Source organism: Bactrocera tryoni, chromosome 3 (genome assembly GCF_016617805.1).
Source record: "Bactrocera tryoni isolate S06 chromosome 3, CSIRO_BtryS06_freeze2, whole genome shotgun sequence".
NCBI classification, from domain to species: Eukaryota; Metazoa; Arthropoda; class Insecta; order Diptera; family Tephritidae; genus Bactrocera; species Bactrocera tryoni.
The window spans coordinates 15,710,460-15,734,137 of NC_052501.1; the positions used below are offsets into that span (position 1 = coordinate 15,710,460).

A 23,678-nucleotide genomic window follows, 5' to 3' on the forward strand; every position below is an offset into this window, starting at 1 on the left:
ACCTCGTCTATTTAGGTGTTGTGATTAAGACAAAGTACTTCGATCCATTTACAAATATTTTCTGTATTATATAAATACTATAATCGAAAATATTTACTCTTTCAACATGGATCTTTCCAGTTCGATTACACAAAGTTTGTATGCCAATATTTGCCTTAAACTATATAAGCATTCTCATCTTTATACCTTCAACATTGGACTCCACAATAATTACCCACATACATACATATGTATGTATGTATATACAAAACAAAATTGTTTACATATCTTATCAATATCAGCAACATTAAATATTGCTGTAAACAAAAGCGTGGCATGCGCTTGATAAGCAACTCGGCGATAAAGCTTTAGTCTATTGGCACTCGCTCGTAGCATAACGCTGTTAGCGACTCTCACGCTCTCTAGAATAAATTCATTTAGCATTTTAGCAGCAAGCAGGGTTGTCAACTTCGCAGGAGTTCGGGATTTTTTATTATTGGAAATTTCAGAATTTTTTCTCACTTTTAATAGTAAAGAATTTCTTGTGTTATGTCAGTAAACCACTTCCGCTTATGAAATCACCTGTGGGGTAATTTATTGTGCAAAACTTTTCTCTAACTCTATAAAAAAATCTCTTTGACTAATTTTGCAGAGGTTATTTTTTTGTTTTGGATTCTAAAATGAACTTCTAGATAACAAAAATTTAAGAAGTTGACGGCATGTGTATTTTGGTTCTCATTGTCGACATTGCTAAATAGCTTTGTTTTCGCCTTAGATTCCAGCATAGTCAATAAATGTAGAAAGACTTTCAGCTCACTGTCAGGTCAACTCTACTTGTCCATAATTTGGGTACCTTACACACTGGCACATTTTTGGGCAACGCAAAAGTAGACGAGTTGGAAAATTCAGTATCCTGAACGAATCGAAGGCAAATTTATCATACCTGATACAGTCAAGCGGGGTTCAATACACAATTTAAACAAATATCTCCCAAAAGAAGAAAATTCGCAACAAAAAACAAGCAGATATGGCAAAAATGTGACAAGAAATGAACGAAGTACTTATTAAATAGGTCCAGGAAATGTAAATACAGACTTTCAGCCACCATAAAGCAGCATTGGCGATTTGGAGAATATGTGATAAATGAATAAGGATACGGTCGTACACTTCCTCTGTGCGTGACCTATCACAAAAACGACATAGAACTATTGAAACCCGTCAAGTACCATACCTTCAATGTCTTTCTAGAAAAATCATAACGAATATAAGTAGTTTCATCGATGACAAAACGAGGTGGCAAGATTTAAGGGTCTTAAGATAGATAGATAAGTAATTGAGCCCGACATGGACTGCACTTTTACCTTCAAATCGGAAGAGTGATCCATTTCGAGGTTCCCTAGCTTTTTAAAGAAAATATCTCAAATAAAATGGGAAATGTTTACTATCATTCGAAAGAACATTGTTTGGTAATTAGTTTTTGAAGATTATCTGTTTCAAATGTTGGTCTCGGCTACGATAGTCCATCAGATAGTCCATCTTAGATGATCCATCAATTGAGTCCAATTTTAGATGACTCGTTCCAGCATTACGACTGAGAATTGGCGAATGACATGCGTGATGATTTGCCCCAAGGCCTGAATCCATGCGGAAGGAGACTTTAAATTTTACATATCCCCATAGAAAAAAGTCTAACGGTGTGACATCAAACGATTTTGGTGGCCAATCGACCTGCTAAAAAGTGAAATTATCTTACCACCGAAGAGTTCTCTAAATGGATCCATTGATTGATGCGATGTGTGCGAAGTGGCGCTGTCTTGTTGAAATCAAATGTCGCCGAGATCACGAGCTTCAATTTCAGGCATCATTGCGCGATAACGGTCACCATTGGCGGTTACGTTCTCACGGGCATATTTTTTTTAAATATTGACCGATAATTGTACCGGCCCGCAAACCACACAAAACCGTTCCTTTTTTTGGATTAAATAACAGCTTATGCGTCTCTTCACGTTGCTCTTCGTCTTAAATGTGGCAATTTTGTTTGTTTAAATGACCATTGAGCCAGAAAAGGGCCTCATCGCTGAACAAAATTGGGTTCAAAAATGTCGGATCTTCTTGAAACTTTTCAAGAGCCTTGTTTGCGTTCAATTTAATATCTCGACGTAAAATACGCCAAGTCGTTCGATTCGTCAGTCCGAGACAGTAATAACCTAAAGGATACTCTTTGATCCAAAAATTCGCCTTCAAAAATATAATTAAATTTATTGTAATTTACAAAAAAAATGTTAATTAATTAAAAATATAAAATAAATTTAAAATATTCTGTTCATAATGCAAACACAAAATTTTTTCTATATCCCAAACAATGTTCACAAAATCACATGCAAATTTTATAAACATTAACTGGCAACCCTGACATTAAATAAATCTGCCGTTGAGTATGCTGAGCGCGAGCGTCAAAGCCAAACGGGAGAGAAATCAATATACAACAAATGACCAAAGCTCCCAACTCGCCACATTGTTGCTGAGCCAATTTTGGTGCGATCTCAACGCCAAACGCTCCACACAGCGCCCATCTCAGCTGAGAGAAATGCCACTTAGAAAGCATCCAACGCGTTTGCGACTATCCAGTGTTGGCTAATGACGGAGCGCGTGAGTTCAGTGCTAAATGCGAAGGCCATAAGCAATTTTCAAAAACGTCGGGGCTCGTGGAGGCAATTTTTTTCGAACGAAAGTGCATATTCTTAATGAATTTCAAATTCGAGCTTAGTGTTTGCCAAGCTGCTCAATCGATCTAAAAAGTGTTTTGTGTTAAAAAAAAAGTCACTTTTAGTGATGCTAACTACCTGTACTATCTCACAGTGATCGTGTAAACGCGAGTGCGTGTGTGTGTGGAGCTAAGCATCTCGAGCGAAATTGCTTAAAAAGTATTGGAAAAGTGCGCGCATCATTCACTTAGTAAATAATGTATGTAACAGCGCTCGTGTAAAATTGTTAAGCAAAATCGCTTGTACATTTGTACATAGGTCGGTGCTTACGTATTGCCATTAATATCTACTTGTTCGCTTGTTCTGCCGCTGTCACATTTCCGTGCGTGTTTTTGTCATGCGTTCGCTTTTAGCTTTTTTGCTTTTTTTTTGTAAGAATGCCTATCTGTCGCAGGTTAATGACGTACACGAGCGTTGACTTCTAATTGCATTAGCGGTGTTGTCTGGCTGACATGCTTTACGCTTATATTTAGCTATGCTTTAACCACATATATACATACATATATACACCAGTGTAAATATATACAATCATGTGAGTGCGTGCAAATACTGAAAAAATATTATAAATGCAATGTTTTTGTTCGGCTGTGTCACTAAAGTGCAGACTTAATACTCTATTAATCAAATTACTCTACGAAATCGGTGCCATTAATTACATTGTATACAGTATATATAAAGCTATACATAGTCATACATATATGCATATGTGAAAATTAACTGATCAAATCTTTCGTTATCAGCTCACAAAATTTCGCTGAGTTCTATTTAGTGTAAATGTCATTTTAATCAATAAATGTTGCCTACATTTTGGCGCATTAAGCAAAACATAAAATTTCGGATCTGAAAGCTGTTTTGAAGTGGAATGTGTCTAGAGTGTGATTTTATAAAGTTATGTTTTCAGTATTTTGATGAAATATACTCAAATTAGCGTGAAAAAATATTATTTCTTCAGGGTTTTTCAACACTAAATGACAGATTATAATTGCATTAGTTTGCAGTCACTTTGCGACTGTGAGGTTAGCGGCTGTTTCTAGCTAAATTTGGGTTGCTAAAACCGCAAATGATAATAAAATTTTCCTAGAATTTTTTGTCTTGTAGTCAAGGGTGTAGGGGTCAAACTAACACCATTTACTAAAGTCACAAAGTACGTGATGGAAAATTTTTGAACTTAAACTCGTAGTTATTACACCTCAAATGTCCCTCAGAGCTCTTAGCACAACAATTTAAAATTTTTTCTACAGATTGGTTGAGTAGTGTTACAGAAGTAATTTCCTGGTTTTCGTACTATGAATGTCTTGGTGTTTTATGGCCCTTTTCAATAGCAATTTCGGTTCCTTACTTTTCAATGAATGTTGGATTAGACTTCAGTTCTTATCTAAGACAGATGTGTATAGAAAGAACACTCAGAAGTTTTAAAGCTTTGGTGGAAATAGAAAAGATTTGTTGTTTTTGAGATATCAGAACTTCTCTATGTGCTTAATTGTGTTGTATGTATTCTTGCAGTATAAGGAACTTTTAGAACTAACAATAGCAGGGAAGTATTTAAGGTATCCATTTGCAAAAAGTATTATTTTAATCAAGGGTGAACATTAAATTGTTTTATATTTACAGTCTGATTTTGTATTGACATGGTCTGTACTCGAATTTTGAAAACTGACAATTGTCTTAAATAGAATTAGACTTTCAGGAACGTTGTACCAAATATTCAGCAACTGAATGTATAGTATTTTCAGCTCTTCTTCTCTATAGACAGCAGATTGAATTTTCAGGGTTCGAGATTTTGTTGCTTATACCGCTCATGAAAGATCTTACAGATCAGTGTATTCCAGCAAGCTACAAAACCCGTCATACATATGTATATAAAAGCATACCTTATTCAGCTCCAAATTCTATACGGTAGTACTTTTCAAGATACCTGTACATATCGCATTTTACACTAAAGAACTGAATGATCGAGTCATAAAAGTATATAAAATCTAGAGAATCCGATAGCGAACAAATGCTATTTGTAAAAAACATTTCCGGAAAAAGGTTTAGCAAAAAAAACAAGGAATAAAAAATTTAAAATTTCGAAAAAAAAAATAAAAACTTGTTTGTATTGAAAAATTTCGTTTCTGAAATACAAATGAAACAAAATAATGAAAAAAAAATAAAAAAATAAATAAAAAAAATAAAAAATTCGTAAAAAATTTAAAAATTGTGTTCGTATTGAAAATGTGTATTTTTAGAAAAAATACTAAACAAAAAAATGTTGAAAAAAAATATTTTAAGCAAAAAAAATTATTGAAAAATGTGTGTTATTGAAAAAACTTTTAAAAATATTTAAAAAAAAGTTGAAGAACAAAGTATTCTAATTACAAAACTTATTTTTTCACATAAAGTGTACCATTTTTCATCATGTAAAATAAAAAGCTTTGGAAAAAATTCTAAAAAAATTTTTAACTTGTGTTTTTAGTGAAAATCTCTTTTTTGAAAAAACAAATATTTTAAATGAAACGAACTAACAAATTGTGTTTGTATTGAAAATGTGTGTTTTTGATAAAACTTATAAGATAATAAAAAAATTTGAAAAACGGATAAAAATTTGAAAGAAATTTATTTTTTTTTTTAATTTTAAAAACATTAAAAAAATATTTAAAACAAAATATTTTAAGCAAAAAAAACTTGCATTTTCACATAAAGTGTACTATCATGTAAGAAAAAAAAACTTTGAAGAAAATTTAAGTTAAAAAACACATTGAAAAAATATAGAAACTTGTAATGAAAAACTTCCTTTTGAAAAAATAAAATAAAAGTATAGTTAAAAAATATTTTGTGTATGTACAAAACTAAAAAAAAATTAAAAAATATGTGTTCTTGGAAAAATGGTTTAAATTATTTAAAAAAAAAATTTAACTAAGAAACTTTTGAAATTTTTTTGACAAAACGTTTAAAAATATTTAAAAAACAAAACATTCCACCCAAACAAACTTTTGAAAAACTGTTTTCGAATTGAAAATTTGCATTTTCACATAAAGTGTACCATGTGCTTTCCATCATAATGTATAATGAGCATTTCTGCCTCTGTACCGAGCGAGATTTGTCAATATACTGCGTCTTTGCGAAATTCTTTATTTTTATCGCTCTGCATTGCCTCCTAGCTGTTAACTTGGCTTTTATTCTTTGCTTCAACTCTTTTTATGCTTTTTCATGGGTTTGTTATTTCTTTTTGTCTTTATGTTATTTTTTGGTCTTTATGGTACTTTTTGGTGTTTTTGTTATTTTTGCTTTCTGTGCATGTTGTGGGTATTGGTGTCCAAAAATAAATCAACAAACTCGCAGTGCGACGTACAGAGATGGGAAATAATAGACACTGACAGCAATCGACAACAACAAAAAAATAAAGCAGCGACAACGACAACGCACTGCACCTTAGAAATTAAGAAACCATGAGAAACTACAAAAAAATCATAAGAAATTACTAACAAAAAACAACAACAACAACAAAAGAAGATAAAATAAAACAGCAACTAATTTTCGAAAATGAAATTTTCTATTTTTTAGCGTTGTTGTGGCGGCAATTGAAGTTAAGCCGCTTTAATTCGTGGTGAAAAGCAAAAATGAAAAAAAATTGTAAACGTAGAAATGTGCGTAATTGTATGGGAAATCAATGAAATAGAAATTGTTGGTAGAGACAATTGATTATTGGATTTAAAATATTTAGAACGCGTTAAAAACGAAAAGCTTTTAAGTTTTAGAACTAATTTTTTATTGTTTTATTGTTTAATCTGGAAATGATTTTTTTTTATAATATCACTCTTGCAAATTTCAGATGATTTTTAGTGTATACATAATACTCAAACTGAAGTAAAAGTTTCACGCTTTCGATTTGCATATTGCCTTCGCAGTGATTTTCTGCCTATACTCTTTGTATGTATCTTCGTTTTTCTTCCGACTGATTTTCATACATCATTTTTTGGCAAACCTTTTGAAAGTGAAATTACTCACTCTGCCATACAACTATTGGTATTTGGTTCTTTTCATGCATATTTATTTATATATATTTCTATAAAGTTTTCTAAAAGCTTCTACTATTTCACTTTCTTCGTTATAAAAAATCTGCAGGTGGTAAAAAAAAATAATTGAGCTTGCAAATTCTATGACTAATTAATTTCAATTTATTATGCAAATTGACGTTATTTGATTTCAATTTGCGCAGATCGTCTTCATTGCTAGCGATCAGTGAAGGAGACCCGCACCAATTAAAGAGCAATAAAATTTGCTGACCGTTATATTATTGCGGTGATGATAAGGTATAGAAATAGACAGAGAAATGTACAAAGAAAATATATCATTTTGTATTTTATTTATTGAATATAGATAGTTATAATTTGGAAAGAGTTCTTGATTCTTGCTAACGAACTTATTTTTTAACCCTAAAAGTTGAAAAAATGTTTTCAAAAATTTCAATCAAACCCGCATAGCTTATACTTTTAGCAGGAATTACTGAACAATTTTTTGAAATCACGTTTTGGGATTTCATAGTTCATGAAGATGAGTGGGGTTCGATATACCGTCTGATCAAATTCGACACGGAATGAAAAAAGAGCAATATTTACATACGTAGCACCTAAAAAGCTCTCTCAATGATCAATTTCAATTGGTGAATTGAACAAACTTTGTAGTTTTTCAGTCCGTTGACCCGGATGTTGAGAGAAGGACGTCTTCTTTACTGGCGTAGACACCGCTTAAGCGGTTATAGCCGAATTAACAAGCCAATTGGTGATTCCAAGAGAAGCCAGGTCCTTCTCCACCTGGTCTTTCCAACGAAGTGGCTCGGAGAAGCCCTTCCCGGTCCTGACGGAGCTTTTCAGCTTACACAGTCGTATTAGCTTTGCGGGGATACCAATTCAGACATAGCGGCATAAACTCACCTTTTCGTGCTGCAAAAAGCAGCTTTAAAATCGAGGAAGAGGTGGTATGTGTCGATCCTCTTTTCACTGGTCCTTTCCAAAATTTTCGGCATAGTGAATAGCTGGTCAGTTGTTGATTTTCCAGGCCTAAAGCCACACTGATAAGGTCCAATCAGTTTGTTGACAGTGTGCTTTAATCTTTCACACAGTAAGCTCGATAGAACCATATATGCGATGTTGAGGTGAGTTATCCCACTATAGTAGACGCAGATTGTGGAGTCTTCCTTTTTGTGGTCCGATCATATTCTACAATGAAGCTGATGCTCCTTATCAATTCTTCGCCACCATATTTGAATAGCTCGGCCGGCAATCCATCGGCCTCCGCCGCTTTGTTGTTCTTCAGGCGGATAATTGCTATTCGAACTTCTTCAAGGTCGGGCAATGGAACGTTTGCTCCATCGTTATCGATTGGGGAATCGCGTTCGCGACTCCTCTGGTGGTACGTTCACTGCTATTCAGCTAGCTGTAGGAGTATACTCTGTGCATCAGCCACTAGAGTATGCTCCGTTGTTGAAATCTTCTGTTGGTCACCACATCTTTTCGTAGCATTTTCGAGCATTACCGCTGTCGGCCAGCTTGTCAAGCTCTTCGTATTCACACATCTCTCTTTTTTTGTCTGCAAGTCTTGCTGGTTTGAGATTTCGGTGAAAGCAAATCCCACCCTGTAGTGAGATAGCTAACCGGTTTGAATAGCGTTAGATCTTAAAAATAAATTTTATTTCTTTCTAATGAAATCTGTCAGCTGCCATTGTAATATCTAGACTGATTTTTGTGAGTTAAAAATGTGTCCTCAAGTGACCTTTTCTTATATGGCTTAACAGTTTTGTAAAGGAACTTTCACGAACTTATAAGGCACATAATAAATCTGTCTTCATAACCAGAAATATACATACTACGTGGAAAAAGAACCAAAACTTAAAATATAAAAGCGTCAGCTTCAACGCCTCCACAATTAAGAAGTGCGAACCGCCAAGCAAATCAAAAAAGCAACAAAACAAAAATGCTGATAAAATGTTAGTGAACTTGAAAACGCTAAAGAAATATATGCATATATATCACATACATATGTGTTTGTTGTTGCTTCGATGATATGCTAAATGACAGCAATAAAGCGCACAGAAAAACCACAAACAATACACATTTACTGACTACAAGAACTCCATGTGTCATGTGCCACATAACAACGATTAACTGCAGTTGCTAGCTGTAAAGAATTGTTGCAGCTTCGGATTAAATACTTCGCAAGTAAAAACATATTTATTTATTAATGAGCAGCACAAAGTTATTAAAACGCTAAACTACAACAACAGCAACAACAATGCTTGCAATGATTTTAAAACTGCAGTCTGGTGGATGATCTCCGCTTTGTTGCTCGGAGCTGCGATCGCTTGACGTTAAAACCAGTCAGTCTTTGGCGCGAGCTGCGGCTTCGACGCGACCATCCATCACTCCGAGACAGCTCAAGCGAGTACTGCTCGTTGTTCATTAATTTAATTGATCTTTGTCTGTATTTACAACGGTTCATATTATAATCGTTTTGAAACTTAACTGTCTTTGAGACCACAAAGAAAGAGTGTGAAGATTTTTTTGTATTGAAGAGTTCTTAAAAAAAACTTGCAGAGCTGGCGTTACAGAAAAGACAGTCATTTTGTTCACTTGTGCTTAAATTTAATTTTGCATTCCTTTTAGCATTTTGTCCAAAGTTTTTAATTTTTTTTAAGCCCATCTTAATTCTTTTTCATATTTTTTCACTTTTTTTCTGTAAGGCAGTTATTTTACTTTGTTTCAAATCATTCACACTTTAGCGCCCATTTTTGTGTTGTCTGTGGTGTGACCATCTTTCTTTTGTTTTGATGATTTCTTTTTGTTGTTATTTTTTGCATGTATTATCACATTCCACAGCAATGTTTTGTTATGAAGTGTTAACTAAAGTGAAATTATATTAATGAGGAACGTACGAAATGGCAAAGAAAGCAAATAAAAGTCGAAGATCGAATCTTAGTAAGAACACAATGATGAGAAAAGAGTGTCAGCGGATTATAACAGGGAGTTCCGCTTTCACTTTCCAAACAAAGAAAGAAGTGACACGCACAAATTAAGAAGAATATACAAATCAACTTTAAGAAGTATTTCACTCATTCTGCGCTCATAAAGCACTTCCAATTATTATTCTTAACTCTACCAAGCGTAAGCTTCTTACTACAGTTCTTATTAATATACTACGAATAAGTAGTCATAGGTAGCTTCAGAACATAGCATATAGTGACTCTTGAAGGCCTAAATGCACAAAACACAACAGAATAACATCACTATTAGGTCGGTTCCTGAAAAAGCAAACTTCCTTGGAAATTATTGTTTGAATAACAAAATGGTATCCAAGGGAACCTCCTTGGAAGTAGGTTAGGTTAAGTTAGGTTAGGCTGGTAGGCCAATGAGCCATGTTCAGAGCAGTTTTGGTCCTTTGCGATTCAGTTACTAGGTTCATGAGGAGTAGTCATCTCTTAGAATGCCTGCGCTTGACGTGAATTCCAACCGACTCTGTGACTTCACTATCAATACCTCTTCCAGTTCCATAGGGTTTTGATTCATGCTTCTGTCCAGATCGTTTCCCAACGTTGATCACGTTTCCGGGTGTTAGCCGTACACCATTCTTGGCAATCTCGTCTACTACTTCATTGTCCTCCTAACTTTGTGGCCTGGCACCCAGTAGAAGTGAAGTTGCTTGCTTCTGCAAACAGTTTCCACTGCTTTCCAAGCTACTTCTGGCTGATATGCGATACGAGAATACTGCTCTGTTTGCTACTCATCTATCTACGTAGATATTGAATCCAGAATGGACCCTGCATTCTGGATTCAATATCTGATGACGTTAAAAAAACAAAAAAAATGGTCCTTCACTGCTGCAGTGATTTCGGACGTCTCCGTGGTTAAAACCTAAAGGAAATCACTTTAGATTAGATTAGATTTTATATGTAAAATGGCCAGCGAACGAGAAAAAAATTTAAAACTGAACTAGAATTTCACCTACAATTGGTTCATCGGATAATTTATCTCGTAGTAATCAATCGAACCTTAAAACCTTTGGGTTGTAACCCAAAAACCGCAAAAAGCAGCTCTTTCAGATAGCCGTGTGGCTATACTGACTTCCAGATCACTCACTGTGTGCGCAAAACTTGTCAAGGAGTGCATGACCTCTTTGGAAATAACTTTAAGTTCCTTTCATATTATACTTGTATTGGCGCGAAATCATCGGAAACTGCAAAGCCGATGAGCTTGCTCAGCAGAGTAACCACCACCGAATTTCATCCGATTGGAAGCGAATCGGTTTTTCGATGTCTTCTCGGGTTTTTGATCGTCTCCGAAATCCTTTTGGCGTAGAGTTAACCTTAAGAGCTCCTCTGAACTACTGACTTTTAGCAAAGTCAATCTCTCCGCAATGATCTGACTGGACACTGTTCAATAGGATCTCACACGGTTCGCCCAAATATTTTGTCGGACGCTCTTTGCCAAAGCTGTGTGGAGGAAGGCGAGTTCCTCTTCTATTGCCATAATGAGATTGAACTATCTCGGTAGACACACCTTTGCCGAAATTAGTGAAGTTGATGAGATTGAGGTTGAGGCGAGTTCCTCTTCTATTGCCATAATGAGATTGAACTATCTCGGTAGACACACCTTTGCCGAAATTAGCGAAATTGATGAGATTGATATTAGCCGCCTTCATTAAAATATGGTAAGCTTAAAATGCTTCAACGATCTTTGAGGATCTGTTGAAATATCTGTCCAAACGAGATAGGTTTTTGGAACAACCCTACGACTTAGCCTAAGCTAACTACATCGAAATACCTTATTTTAAATTTCACGCTAAGTAAGATCTGAATGTAAAGTATTATTTTAGAAAATAATCGAAAAGAATACTTTAACATCACCAGCAGTGAAATATCAAAACCAGTTAGAGAAAAAACTAGTTTCGGGAGTCTAAATGAACTAGTTCGAAAAAGTTTACAACTGGACCATTTATAAAGCGTTTTCTTATAGAATACTCATAAACAATCTAAACAACATGCAAATTTGACATTTTTCACGGTAATTTCTGAAATTATTTATATCGATTTTTGGATACTCTCTATATTTATATATACTCAGCGCATGCAGAAAGCTCGATTTATTTTTTACGAGTGGTTTAATTCATAATTGAAGTAAAGAATTTTGATCTTGTAATATATATGAGAACTTTGTCTTTTTCTGAAATCTAAACTTCAAAGAACATATGAAAACTTCCGTTTGTTAGTTAGTCGTTCGACTAGTTCTATTTCCGACAGTCAGCAACTAGTTCATTACATTGCCGTTTATTCACTATTATCTGACTCGTCAAACATTAAAGTGCTAATCCGAATAGACAACAAAGCACCAAGCATCTTTCCGCTCGACAAATTTAATTGCACTGTTCGTTTCAGTTAAACTTTTTATGTGCTTTTATTTACGAATATTATTTTTTGTGCCATGACAAGCCAGAAAAAAATCTCGTTTTGCAGCAAACGTCATCGGAGCGCTCAGAACGAACCCCACGGCCACACAATCGGCAATGTCATCAACACGGTTAACATGGTTGTTGCTGTTACTGGGATTATTCCGCTACCCCCCGACTTGGTTCTCAGCTGTGTGTATGCTTGGTAATACGCCATTATTGCAACGATCTGTTGACAATGCTAAAACGTCACGATCAGCGCTTGGAGGTGTTGCCGATGCCGACGTTGGCTCTGGCGCTGCAGTCATTGTAGTCGCTGCAGTTGTTGTATATGAAGTAGTTGTTGTATACGAGACGAGCATATACTTGTATGTGTGTTGTTGTGTCATTGTGGCCCAGCAAGTTTTCTGCGATTTTGGCGCTTGTTTTCTGCCGAGACTTCCAGGTAGCGCTTGTTTACCTTTTCACTCGCCACTCGTTGCACCGCGCTGCTGCAACACTGACTCGCGGAGTTGCTTTGTCGTTGACGCTGCCGAGCTGTGTTTGATTTTGTTTTGCTCCCGACTTGCAATCGGGCAGCCGGCAGAGCCAATATTTTGCGCGACAGTTTCAATTGCGCCCAGCACTGTGGCAGCGCATGTCGGTCGGTGGATCACGGTAGTCGCATTACATAGGTATCACTTGTCGTTGTTGTTTTTGTAATAATATTTGTAGAACACGCTGTGTTTGTTGTAACTACTGCCATTAGTTTGCTAGTTAGCAAGTTATCGCATATTAACTGAAGTGATCTCCAACAATTTGTTGTTGTTCGGTGGTTTAAGTGGCAAAACAGCTGATGCTGTGGATGTGTATAACAGTGTGTGTGTGTGCTTTGATTCTTACAAATATATTACTCCACTTCAGCAGCTGTTTCTGCCCAATAATGCTGTGCCAAGCATATATTTTGTTAGTGTGAATAGTGCAAAAGCAACAAAAAATCAACGAAAGTACAGTGTAAAAGTAGAAAGCGCAAAAACATATGCAGAATAATGGTGGAAACTGTAAAACACGCGTGGGACCCTCAGCAGAGAGCCAAATAAAAGTGTAACAAAAAACGTGCTTACCTCACACACAAACAAACAAGCACACATACTTACAAATGTACTTATGTATATAAGCCAAAATCGAGGAGTTTGGCAAAAAGTTTCCTTGAATTATTGGCGTCGTCAGCCAGGTGAGGGCAGCCGGCGAACGTGAACGCGCACGAAAACTTCCCACAAAGCCACTTTATTGCATTCTACACTCAGTCAGCATGGGAATCGGCACCAGCACACCCGTTGGCGGTATGAAATACCAAATTTTACCTTTTTTCCACAAAAAAAATTATAATTTTTTCCGATTCTTTGTAAAAATCATATTTTTGCTAACTTTGCGTATTTTTGTCTGGTTTCTGTGTGGCAGTATTTTATTGTTGTTGTTGGTGTTTCGTTTTATTGTTCGATTTTTTGTTGGTCGTCTACAGACTTTTGTAAGTGCTCATGTTGAATTGCTATAAATTTAATAATAATAGCAGCAAATTACACTTCGCAGACACATTTTTGAAGACCGAGCACTTTTTTATAAAAAAATTATATTTGTATTTGTTGTTGGATATTTGTGAAAACTGAACACTTTTGTATAAAACAAAATATATATTTTTATTTCTTGTTGGGCTTTTTTGTGTATGAGCATTTATGTGTTGTATCTTGACTTTTATTTTGTATTTAAGGTCTAGTAAAAAAGAAAAAAAAATTAAATTGAAGGTTTTATGTAGTTTGTTTGTATTGTTAGAATAATCCGATTTGGGTCAAATACGCAGCGTTGTGTTCGATAACTTTTTGTCATTTTGAAGGTAATACGAGTAATACATTATGCCACTATCTTGGAAACCCTCGTCCTTATAGGAAAAATACGGGACGGTCAATTCTCGCAAGCTTTAGACTGGAACAGTTGGATATGAGTATATGGTAGATAAGAATCTCCAAACCAAGCTTCATGAGCATCTGAATAGTTCCTAATTGATGAACTCCTCTCTTATTTGCCCTTAGCATGCCGCTTCAGAACAATTCTTTCCTTAATCTGCTTTAATTACTTTCCATACAGATCTAACTAAACGTTTGATCATAGGAAACCTCCTATAGTAAATGCCTGTGAAACCGAGAAAACACATAGGAAAATGTTACCGACCATCAATTCTGGCTTTACCGTAATTTAAGACGGCTTACCGCAATTCGATCACGTCCGTTTCCACTTGACTTTGTCGTACTAATTTTTTATCACCAATAACCAACAGCTACAGAAGTGAATCGGTTTTGTTTGATTCATCAGCGATTCTAAATACAAATTTGGTTTATTATTATTTTTTTTTTTTGTATTGTTCACTTTTTGGGACGGCCTTCAGCTCCTTCAGCGAATTGTGTTTTATTTCTTCGATCGATGGATGCCACGGAATAGCAATTTCAGTTTGGGAAAGCAAAAATCAAATGGAGCTAAATCTGATGAATACAGACAGTGGTTAATCGATGGTATTCGTTGCGTTTTTGGCTTTAAATTCGGTCATAATCGCACTCTTTTTGAAAAAAATTCAGTTTTATCGCGACGAGTTGAACAAGAATGCGTTTCATACCCAAACTATCCACCAAAATCATTTGAAAGGACTCGCAAAGAAAATCGAGCTCTCTTGCTATCTTTCTAACAATTGCCTGACGATATTCAAGCACCATATCTTTCATTTTTTTAGTACTTTCAACAGTTGAAATGGTCGAAGGTCGTCCAGAACGAGGCATGTCTATAACAATCTCTCGACCGTCTTTGAAGGCTTTGTTACACTGGTAGGAATGTGTTTTTGTTAAAACTGAATCGCTTTAAGATTTTTCCAACATTCGCAACAATTCTGCACACGAAATGTGATTGGAAAATATTTCTAAAATAACAAAAATGTATAGTTTTTCAGAAATGAGTTTCGTCGCTGTCATAAAATATTAACCAAAGTTTATTTCGTGTCTAACTAAACCAACTTATTAGGTGCGCAACTAAGTTCCCGCTGTTCGTCAATAGATGGCTACAGGATTTAGTGGTGATCGATGATGATTTTGATATTTCCAAAGCGTTATAAACTTAATTTAGATATTTGAAAAAGGACGGTATCTCTTCATTAGTGACTTGTTTATGTGTCATATCCTTGAGGTTGTGCGAAAATGTCCGATTTTTATTTTTAAATGACCGTCAATGCTAGGAGAGGCACCAAAAAGTGATTCTGGTACATGGCAACCCTCGTGCTCACCTCGTCAAGCCCGTTAAAACCTACCTGAGATGCTATATTCCCCAGACATTGCATTGTCCGATTATTATTTGTTCCGTTTGATGGCACATGGTCTGACTCAGCAGCAGTTTCACTCACCAGATGACAACGAAAAATCGCTTGACTCTTGTATAGCAAAACAAGATGAACAGTTTTATCATAATGTTATTCGAGCTTTGCAAGAGAGATGGGAAAAAGTTGTGATTAGCGATGGGCAATACTTCGAATGATTCATTTGGGACTACTTTCTCACAATAAAATTGGATTTTCATAAAATTCTAATTAATGTTTCAGTAACATATAGCCTTTTTGTCTTTTCCACTGCAACGTTTGTATTGACAACAGTCAAAGTTTTGATAAAGGCATCAACAATCTATGAGTCCCTTGACTCTTGTCTAAAAAAATTATTTTCGGAAAATTCTGGCTAGGTATAACCCTTTGAAAAGTTGTTTTTTTTTATTATAGTTAGTCCTCTTTACAGTATATGTAACCGCAAGATTTCCAATAATAACATCAACTCATCAATTTCCTTACATTCTCAATGTTATATAATGAAAAGTGTTGTAAAGAGTAATTATTTGCTTTGTAATATGACCACTAAACGATTAGCAAATGTCACGAGTCGATAATTGAAACATTCCGCATTTTTTAATTCACTCGTCATTGTTTTAGTAACGAATGCTTTAATAGTTTAGAATATGTTGAGCGGGAACAAAGTAAAGAAGTTATAGATTTGTGAAAATTAGAGAGTTTTTAGCAAAGTAAAAACACGTCACAGTTTTAATCTTTTTAGATGTTTAAGAATCGATTTTTCAGTGACAGAAAATTGTGACGTTTTTTTAACAGTACACCATATATTAGTATTTTAGATACTAGTTAACATCACTAACCTAAAATCAGCTGATTGCTTACGAAATAATTTTTATTACGCATAATTTGCAAAGTTCGCCAGGGAATTGAATGAAATCTCAATCTGATTGTCACTTTATGAATAGAAATGAATGTTTATGTGTGTCAGCTCTTCTTCTTCCCTCTGTAGTTAATTTTTATGTAAGTAATATGTATTAAAGAATCACGAAGCTTTCAGCAAACATCTGACATTAATTATATATGAGCTCATGCACATATTTAGAATTTTCTGCTACTAAAAGATTTCGCTGTTTACCCACACTTATTTGTATATACATTTGTACACACACAAAACCCTTATTATAATATTTGCTTGTGACGACATTTTTATTAAATTTTTTTTAGCTTATTTCGTGTAATTTTGGTATTTACTTATTTTCTCACAATAAGTCATTTACACGAATTACGTGCCTAAGCACCCTATAGGAAACATTATATGTTTTGCATTAGAAATATTTTTTGTCTTAAAATGATAGTAGTTTAGGTTTTTAAAATCACCAGAAGAAGTTATTTATTAAATAAAGAAAAATTTTGAATTTTTATGTGACTAAAGTTATTTTCACTTGCTTTTGATTGAGAAAAATGTCATTGTCATTGTTTAGTTTGAAGTTTTTCGTTAATAAATCGAAATTATTTGTGATTTTTTCAACGCAGGCAAATTTTGTACAACAAATTGGAACGTCTTATAATAAGATTTCGGTCTTTCCAAAAAAACGTAGTTTATTCATTCTTAATATTGGCTCTATAACTATATTCGTTCAATTTGCCAATAGAGCTGCTGTAACTAGATTTTTATTTCATTGTTCCAATATTCCGAAAATGAGTTGGAAAGCTTTTGCCTTCTTGCTTCCTTGTCAGTATACGTAATTCTTCAGGCGTAAGCAACAATAAATTTCTCAGCTCAAATATGCCGAAGTTTGCGTCTGAAAACTGGTTTTCGGGAGTCTACTTCATAACTTTAATCTGAAAAGAACCTCAGTCGATAGTCATAGTATTTTGATGGAAATTTATGATGAAAATATAATAGCTGAGCGAACATTCACCGGAGTGAATGATAGTACTCGGCGACGGGGTCTCTCTCCCACCACGAATCCCACACCAAACTTGCGCTCCTTTATATGGCCACTGTAGTAAATGTCACAAGGGCCTACTCGTCTCAGTCCTTGTCCCGTCCATCACATTTCTTGAACGGTGGTGATGTCAGCCTTCACTCTAACGAGGACATCAACCAGCTGGGCAGCGGCACCTTCCCAATTAAGAGACCGGACATTCCAGGTGCATGCCCTACTATCGTAGTCCTTATTTCGTTTGCCATGGTCGTCATCAAAAGGGGGGTCACTCAACCGAGGCTTGCTGCGTCTTTTCATTGGGGTGTTTTTTTTTACGTGGCGGGACCCAAACCGGGCGCACAACCCTATGTAGGGGTTGTTTCGCTTTCTCACTTTAGCTCGCCTTCAAACGGATGTTCTTAGGCTACCCAGAGGATGCTTGGTTAAAGACCGGAAGTCATGAGCTGCTTGAGCCATATGTAAAAGAATCGTTTCTGGGCACTCCCAAGTGAATGGCGATCAGAGAACTTTCCTCACTTGCGGGAACTTTAACACAATAATTGCACGTTGTCATATTTTTCCTGCAGGGGGCAAATTAGTGCTTTTTTTTTTGGTAAATAAGAACTTTCCTCTGTTTAAATATGTATGTACTATTATGAGCTCAAAATAGTAAGACTTTGTATATAATTTTGGAATTCTTAATTTATTCTTCAAAATCTATGGTGTCCCCTCAAAGTAAGCCCCCTTGATCCCAATACCCTTACGCCAATGTTTTATCCAATCCTCGAAACAGTTGTTAAAGTAAATTTCCGGAATACTTAGCCTTCAAGTTTAATATTATTGAGTTTTCTGAATATCCAGAAGTTACGGCCAGTAGGAAGGAATTCGGAGTGCATCACACCTCGATAATCGAAGAAACTGTCAACATAATCTTGATTTTTGACCTGCTTTGAAGTGGGTTTTTCAGCTTCGAATCACCTTTTCAAAATATTCCGTCGATTAATCCTCCCTTTCCGGATCGTAAGCATAGATCCAAGACTCATCGCCAGCAATAATATCTTTGATGATATCTTGATGGTCGGAAAGCATTGTTTCACAGAAGTTATAGCGACGCTCTTTTTCGTAAAAATTTAGTGATTTTGGAACCAATCGTGTTGTCACTTTTCTTAGACAATTAAAACAACGTTTCGGTACCAGAACTTTGATTACACACACAAAATTCAATGGAACTTCTTTGTTGAATAAATTCACTCATAATAAAACTCGCCGAATGCTCTTAATGTACTTCAGAAAGATAAGCGTATACTAAACGCTAATAATTTTTTTAATGTGAGATTTGACGAACGGGATTTCGTGCGAAATTTAAATAAATTAAAAAGTCTTACTATTTTTTGCCCACAGTAGTATATTAGTACACACACATGTTTTTACATATTGCGTGAGTTGTAATTGAAATTACAGTAATCATACTATATGCCTTTGTTCATTCATATTTTATGTGACAAACGTTGAGGGAACGCCCTTCTGGGAATATTGACTATGCAATGCGAAATGTGATTCAAAATCAAAATGCATAAAATATTCCGATTTTCTGTGGGAAACACTAACATAACTAAAAAAAGAAAATTAAAAATATTATTTGCACAAAAATTATTCTCAAATTGTAGCTAAATGCACAATTCTCATGCACAGTGGTCCGGATCTGTCTAATTGACCATCGCCTCGTTCTGCTAAGTGTGAGAAATATATGGCTAAGGTCAACTGTTTTACTTTGAAGAGGAATTATTAAACTTCTATGGTATATTAGGTGTTTGAATATATATTTACATAATTCATATATACTTTCATAGGTTATATTAGGTTAAAGGTTTTCGTAAAAAACATATAATTTTATTTATATAAATAAATACGTAAGCGTGTCTTCTTCAACACAATTTTAGACAAAGAGACTAGGTTACATAATTTTTGAAAGCAACAAGTCCAAAAGAATGAAAGACATTTAGAAAGAAGGATAAAATAACAAAAATAAAAAGAGAAACAATTTACGGGTAATTTGTGGTCGAGAGTGGGGAGGGTGACTGAATTTTTAAGGGTTAAAAAAAGTTTTTATCAATTTCCGGCAACACTACGAGTACCGTAGAAAAAAAATTACTTCGCAAATTGCAGATAGTGGAAAAGCATACAACTTTTTATAAGCATCTTTTTCACATAACCTCAAAATGTATATGAAAAACTCAAATAAACAAGTTTTCCAATTTTATTTTTTACTTTTACAATTTTTTTATTTTTTATTTTGTCTTTCACAAAATTTTAAGCAGACTAACATATTGCTGTCCCAAAGATTCTGCAACTTTTTCTGATTAAATAATTATTTTTTCACCTTATTTTTGCTAAATATCGGAAAAAATTTCTAATTTTGGAACGAAAATTCTCCAGTTGTTTTTATTTGTCTCAAATTTTTGAGTTTTATATGTATATATTTCAACATTTTCTTTACGCAGCAACATTAGGAAACTGTCCCACTGTGCTATATCCCACTTTTTCTTTTTGTTTTGTTATAAAATATAGAAAACCTTCTATATTGTATTTATATTTAAAATTTTGGTGTAATGCATTTATATATAGCTTATACACTATATGGTATAGCGCATCTGTGTGTCATCAACCGCAACGGTCTCTATTGTTTGTATATTATTTTAGTGAGTCTATAATTTCTGCTTTATTCTATGACCTTTGCAAAAAAAAATCGTGAAAAGCTGTTTCCGTATTGTTTTATGCATTTTCATTCATATCTTTTTATTTATTTTTTTGCTTTTCTTTTAGATTTTTGTATTTGAATACGAATTCGTTTTTCCTTTTTAGCAATTTTTGCTTTGAAAATTTATTTACTCTTTTTATTTTGTTTTGCTACAAAGCAATTAACCTGCGTTTTATTTCAACGCGTACATTTTCCAACTTTTATTTATAGTTTTTGTGCTTCTCTTTTGTTATTTTCATCTGTGTTTATACAATGTTTTATATCGTGTTAGCTAGTTATTACCTTTCTAATTGAAAGTACAAATGATCGTGGGTACTTTTCTATATAATTGGGTGTATGTGTGTGTGTGTGTGTGTGTAATTCACTGTCAAATGTTACAAATGTGAAGTCTCCATTGTGAACCCAGCAAATTCTAAATTACAGTCAGAGATAGAGAAGAGAAAGTCAGTTAATTGTTGCCTTTCTCGATCAAAATTCATTCTGTGTAGAATGCTTGTGGGCAGTAGGCGGTGGGTAGGTTAATAAATATGTGTCAATGTGTGTGTTAATTAAAGTGCGGAAAACGCTTACAAACAAATTACAAAAGAGAATATCAAATATCGGCAAACTATAATTTCATGAATTTAATTACAAACTTTTAGTTAGTTTCATAGGCAATTTAGGTATTTAGTAGGTATGCATTGTGTAAATGCCAGTGTCGGCTTAGAAATGTAAACTTTCCGTAACTTATAATCGCTGTTAAAAATCATTTAATTAAATGCGAGACATTTGTCATTACTTAATTACAGTCTCAACAGCGGCTGTCAGCAAATTCAGCTGAGAGCACCAGCTTAATGCTTTGCTACTTCCTACCTTCTTTTTCCTAACTTTTGACGCTTGCCTTTTTTTGCAATCTCTTTTACAATATTCTTTATTTTTTAATAACTAACAGTTTCCGTGCCAATTGTGAGCATTTAAAGTTATTTCAAGTTGTAGACTTTTCAACCACAAATGAAGTTATATGGGACACTCCATAATTCTTCGCAATTGCAATCAATTAGGCTCAATAAAAGTGCGTTTATTGCAAAAGCAAAATAAATAAATAATTCAAAATAAAATAATCACAAAAAAAGAATAAAAATAAGTTTTTACAATATTTGTTTATTTTTATATTGCCGTTAAGCTTTCAGCAGTTGGCCAGACAGCAAAGCTTTATTTTATTTGCCAAATTGGCGATGAAAACCAAACAAAGCGTTGCAAGAAGAAAAAAACATTTAGTCAATAAACAAAATTCAAAGAGAAATTGGAAATTGTTTACATTTTCCCTTATTTGAATTTTCGTAACCAAAAATACTGTGGTCAAAAAATAGTAAGACTTTTTAATTTAGATTGAAAATCAGCGTTGTGTTAACATCTGTGAAACAAAGCTTTCCGACTATCAGAAAGTCATGAAACGTATTGTTACTGGTGATGAGTCTTCGATCTATGCTTACGGCCCGGAAACAGACGATCAATCGGCCGAATATCGTGGCTAAGTTGAGCTGAAGCCGAAAAAAGACTCAAAGCAGGTCACAAATCAAGGTTATATTGACCGTTGTCTTCGATTATCACGGTGCGGTGCACTGCGAATTTTTTCTCGTTCGCCGAACTTGATGTTTGCAACACGTTAATGCGTACTGCATTGATTGTTTGTGAGTTTATCGACAAGTTTCCGACCAATATCGTGCCGCAACCAACGTATTCGCCTGATTTAGCTCCGTGTGACTTCTGGGTATTCAGCAAACTCAAATGACCGCTTCGGGGAAGGCTATTTCGAAAAAACGTTGACTCAAGTGCATTAGAGCCAAGTGTTATTGCCCATTTGGATATCCATATTAATTGAAACATAAAGAAAAAAGTCTAATTGACTTACAAGCTTTTTTGAATACCAAAACAGCAACTTGAATGTACAGATATTCAAGAATATTGTGCGAGAATTAGAGCTTTAGAGATTATTTTCGACCCTACCCTATGGTAGTCAATCGAAAAAGCAGCTGGTACTAACCACATACATTCCTGTGTTGAATTCAAAAAGGTCAATTTTATAGTTGCTTTCACATGTAAGTTTTTCAATAAGCAAGCATTACGAGTGGAGAAGTAGCGAACAGCGTATTGTAACCTCACTTTATTTAATATACCAAAACTAATATACATTGACTGCTTACAATGTTCTGGCGCCTCGTTAATTAGATCAAACGTAACAGGTGTTTTATTGACTAATCTCTTTCGAAGAATAAGCTCAATTCTTTCTTTCAATCAAAAAATAAAATTTGTTCAAAAAGTATGTATATTTTTTTCACTTCGACTACTTAGGGCTTATCATTTTGAAACTTTAACCACAAATTCTTGTTGACTAACAGCATACTTTTAATGTGATGTAATTACATAATGCAATTACTCAAGTTCACTTTTGCCAATGTACTATAGCTTATTCTAGGAAAATATTTATGTATATAAAGTGTGAGCCATTTCGAGGTTCCCTGCTTTTTTAAAGAAAACCCACTTCTTCTTCTTATTTAATGGCGTAGACATCACTTACGCTGTTATAGCCGAAAAACCAAAGAAACTTCAAATTTAATGGAGAATGTTTATTATTATTCGAAAGAATATTCTTTGTGATTTATTTCTTGAAGATTTTCTCTTTCAAAGGTTGGTCGCGGCTACGTCCCCGATAATCCATCCATTGTGTCCAATTTTCGATGATTCCTTCAAGCATTTCGACTGGTAACCGGTGAATGACACGCATGATGTTTGGCTCGACGGCCTGAATGGAAACGGGATAGTCCGCCTAGACTTTAGACTTTAGAAAAGTCTAACGGTGTGATATCACACGTTCTTGATGGCCAATCGACCGGCCCAAAACGTAAAATTATCTGCTCACCGAAGTGTTATCTTAATAAGTCGATTGATTGATGCGATGTGTGGAAAGTGGCGACGTCTCGATGAAACCAAAGGTCGTCAAGATCATGAGCTTCAATTTCAGACATCAAAAAGTCGGTTATCATGGCGCGATAACAATCGCCATTGACGGTTATGTACTCACCGGCATTACTTTTGCAGAAATATGGATCGATGATTCCACCGACTTCCGTTCTTGCACAAGCTGTATTTTGAACGTTTTCAATTTAAGATCACCTCCTAATGTTCTATATGTCAATCCAAGCTGTTCCTTATGTCAATCCGAGTGGCTGCGAACGGCGCCGATGCGACTCTCCACAGTCTTCGTGTACACTCTCAGTTACGGCTGCTATATTTTCTTCACTGCGTGCTGGACGTGGTCTATTCGGTCGAGTATTATCCAATAATGAAAGCTGGGTCGCAAGATCGGTGATGGTGTTGTGATTAGAACGCTGAGTAGGTCGAATATATTGACCATAAGTTGAGGGAAACACATTCTTACAGAACGTGAATTTTTATAATAAAGTTGAACGATTTGTGAAGTTGTTTAGGCTTCAACCTTTCCA

At 34.8% G+C, this 23,678-nt stretch overlaps 1 protein-coding gene across 8 annotated transcripts in view; it reads left to right on the forward strand.

Moving 5' to 3' along the window:
- Nucleotides 1–23,678, forward strand: part of LOC120772138 (guanine nucleotide exchange factor DBS) — a 179,075-nt gene that overhangs the window by 30,860 nt on the left and 124,537 nt on the right. Inside the window, exon 1 of one of the 8 annotated variants that reach the window (XM_040100564.1) lies at nt 2,938–3,276. The exons of 5 other annotated variants lie outside the window; for them this stretch is intronic. Coding sequence is in view for 2 of the 3 variants with exons in the window: in XM_040100561.1 (XP_039956495.1) it covers nt 21,187–21,247 (61 nt within the window). In the remaining variant the exon portion in view is untranslated. Of the gene's footprint in view, nt 1–2,937; nt 3,277–12,850; nt 13,484–21,170; nt 21,248–23,678 lie in introns of those variants that run through there. 2 more of the 8 variants (XM_040100563.1, XM_040100561.1) reach the window with 2 other exon arrangements.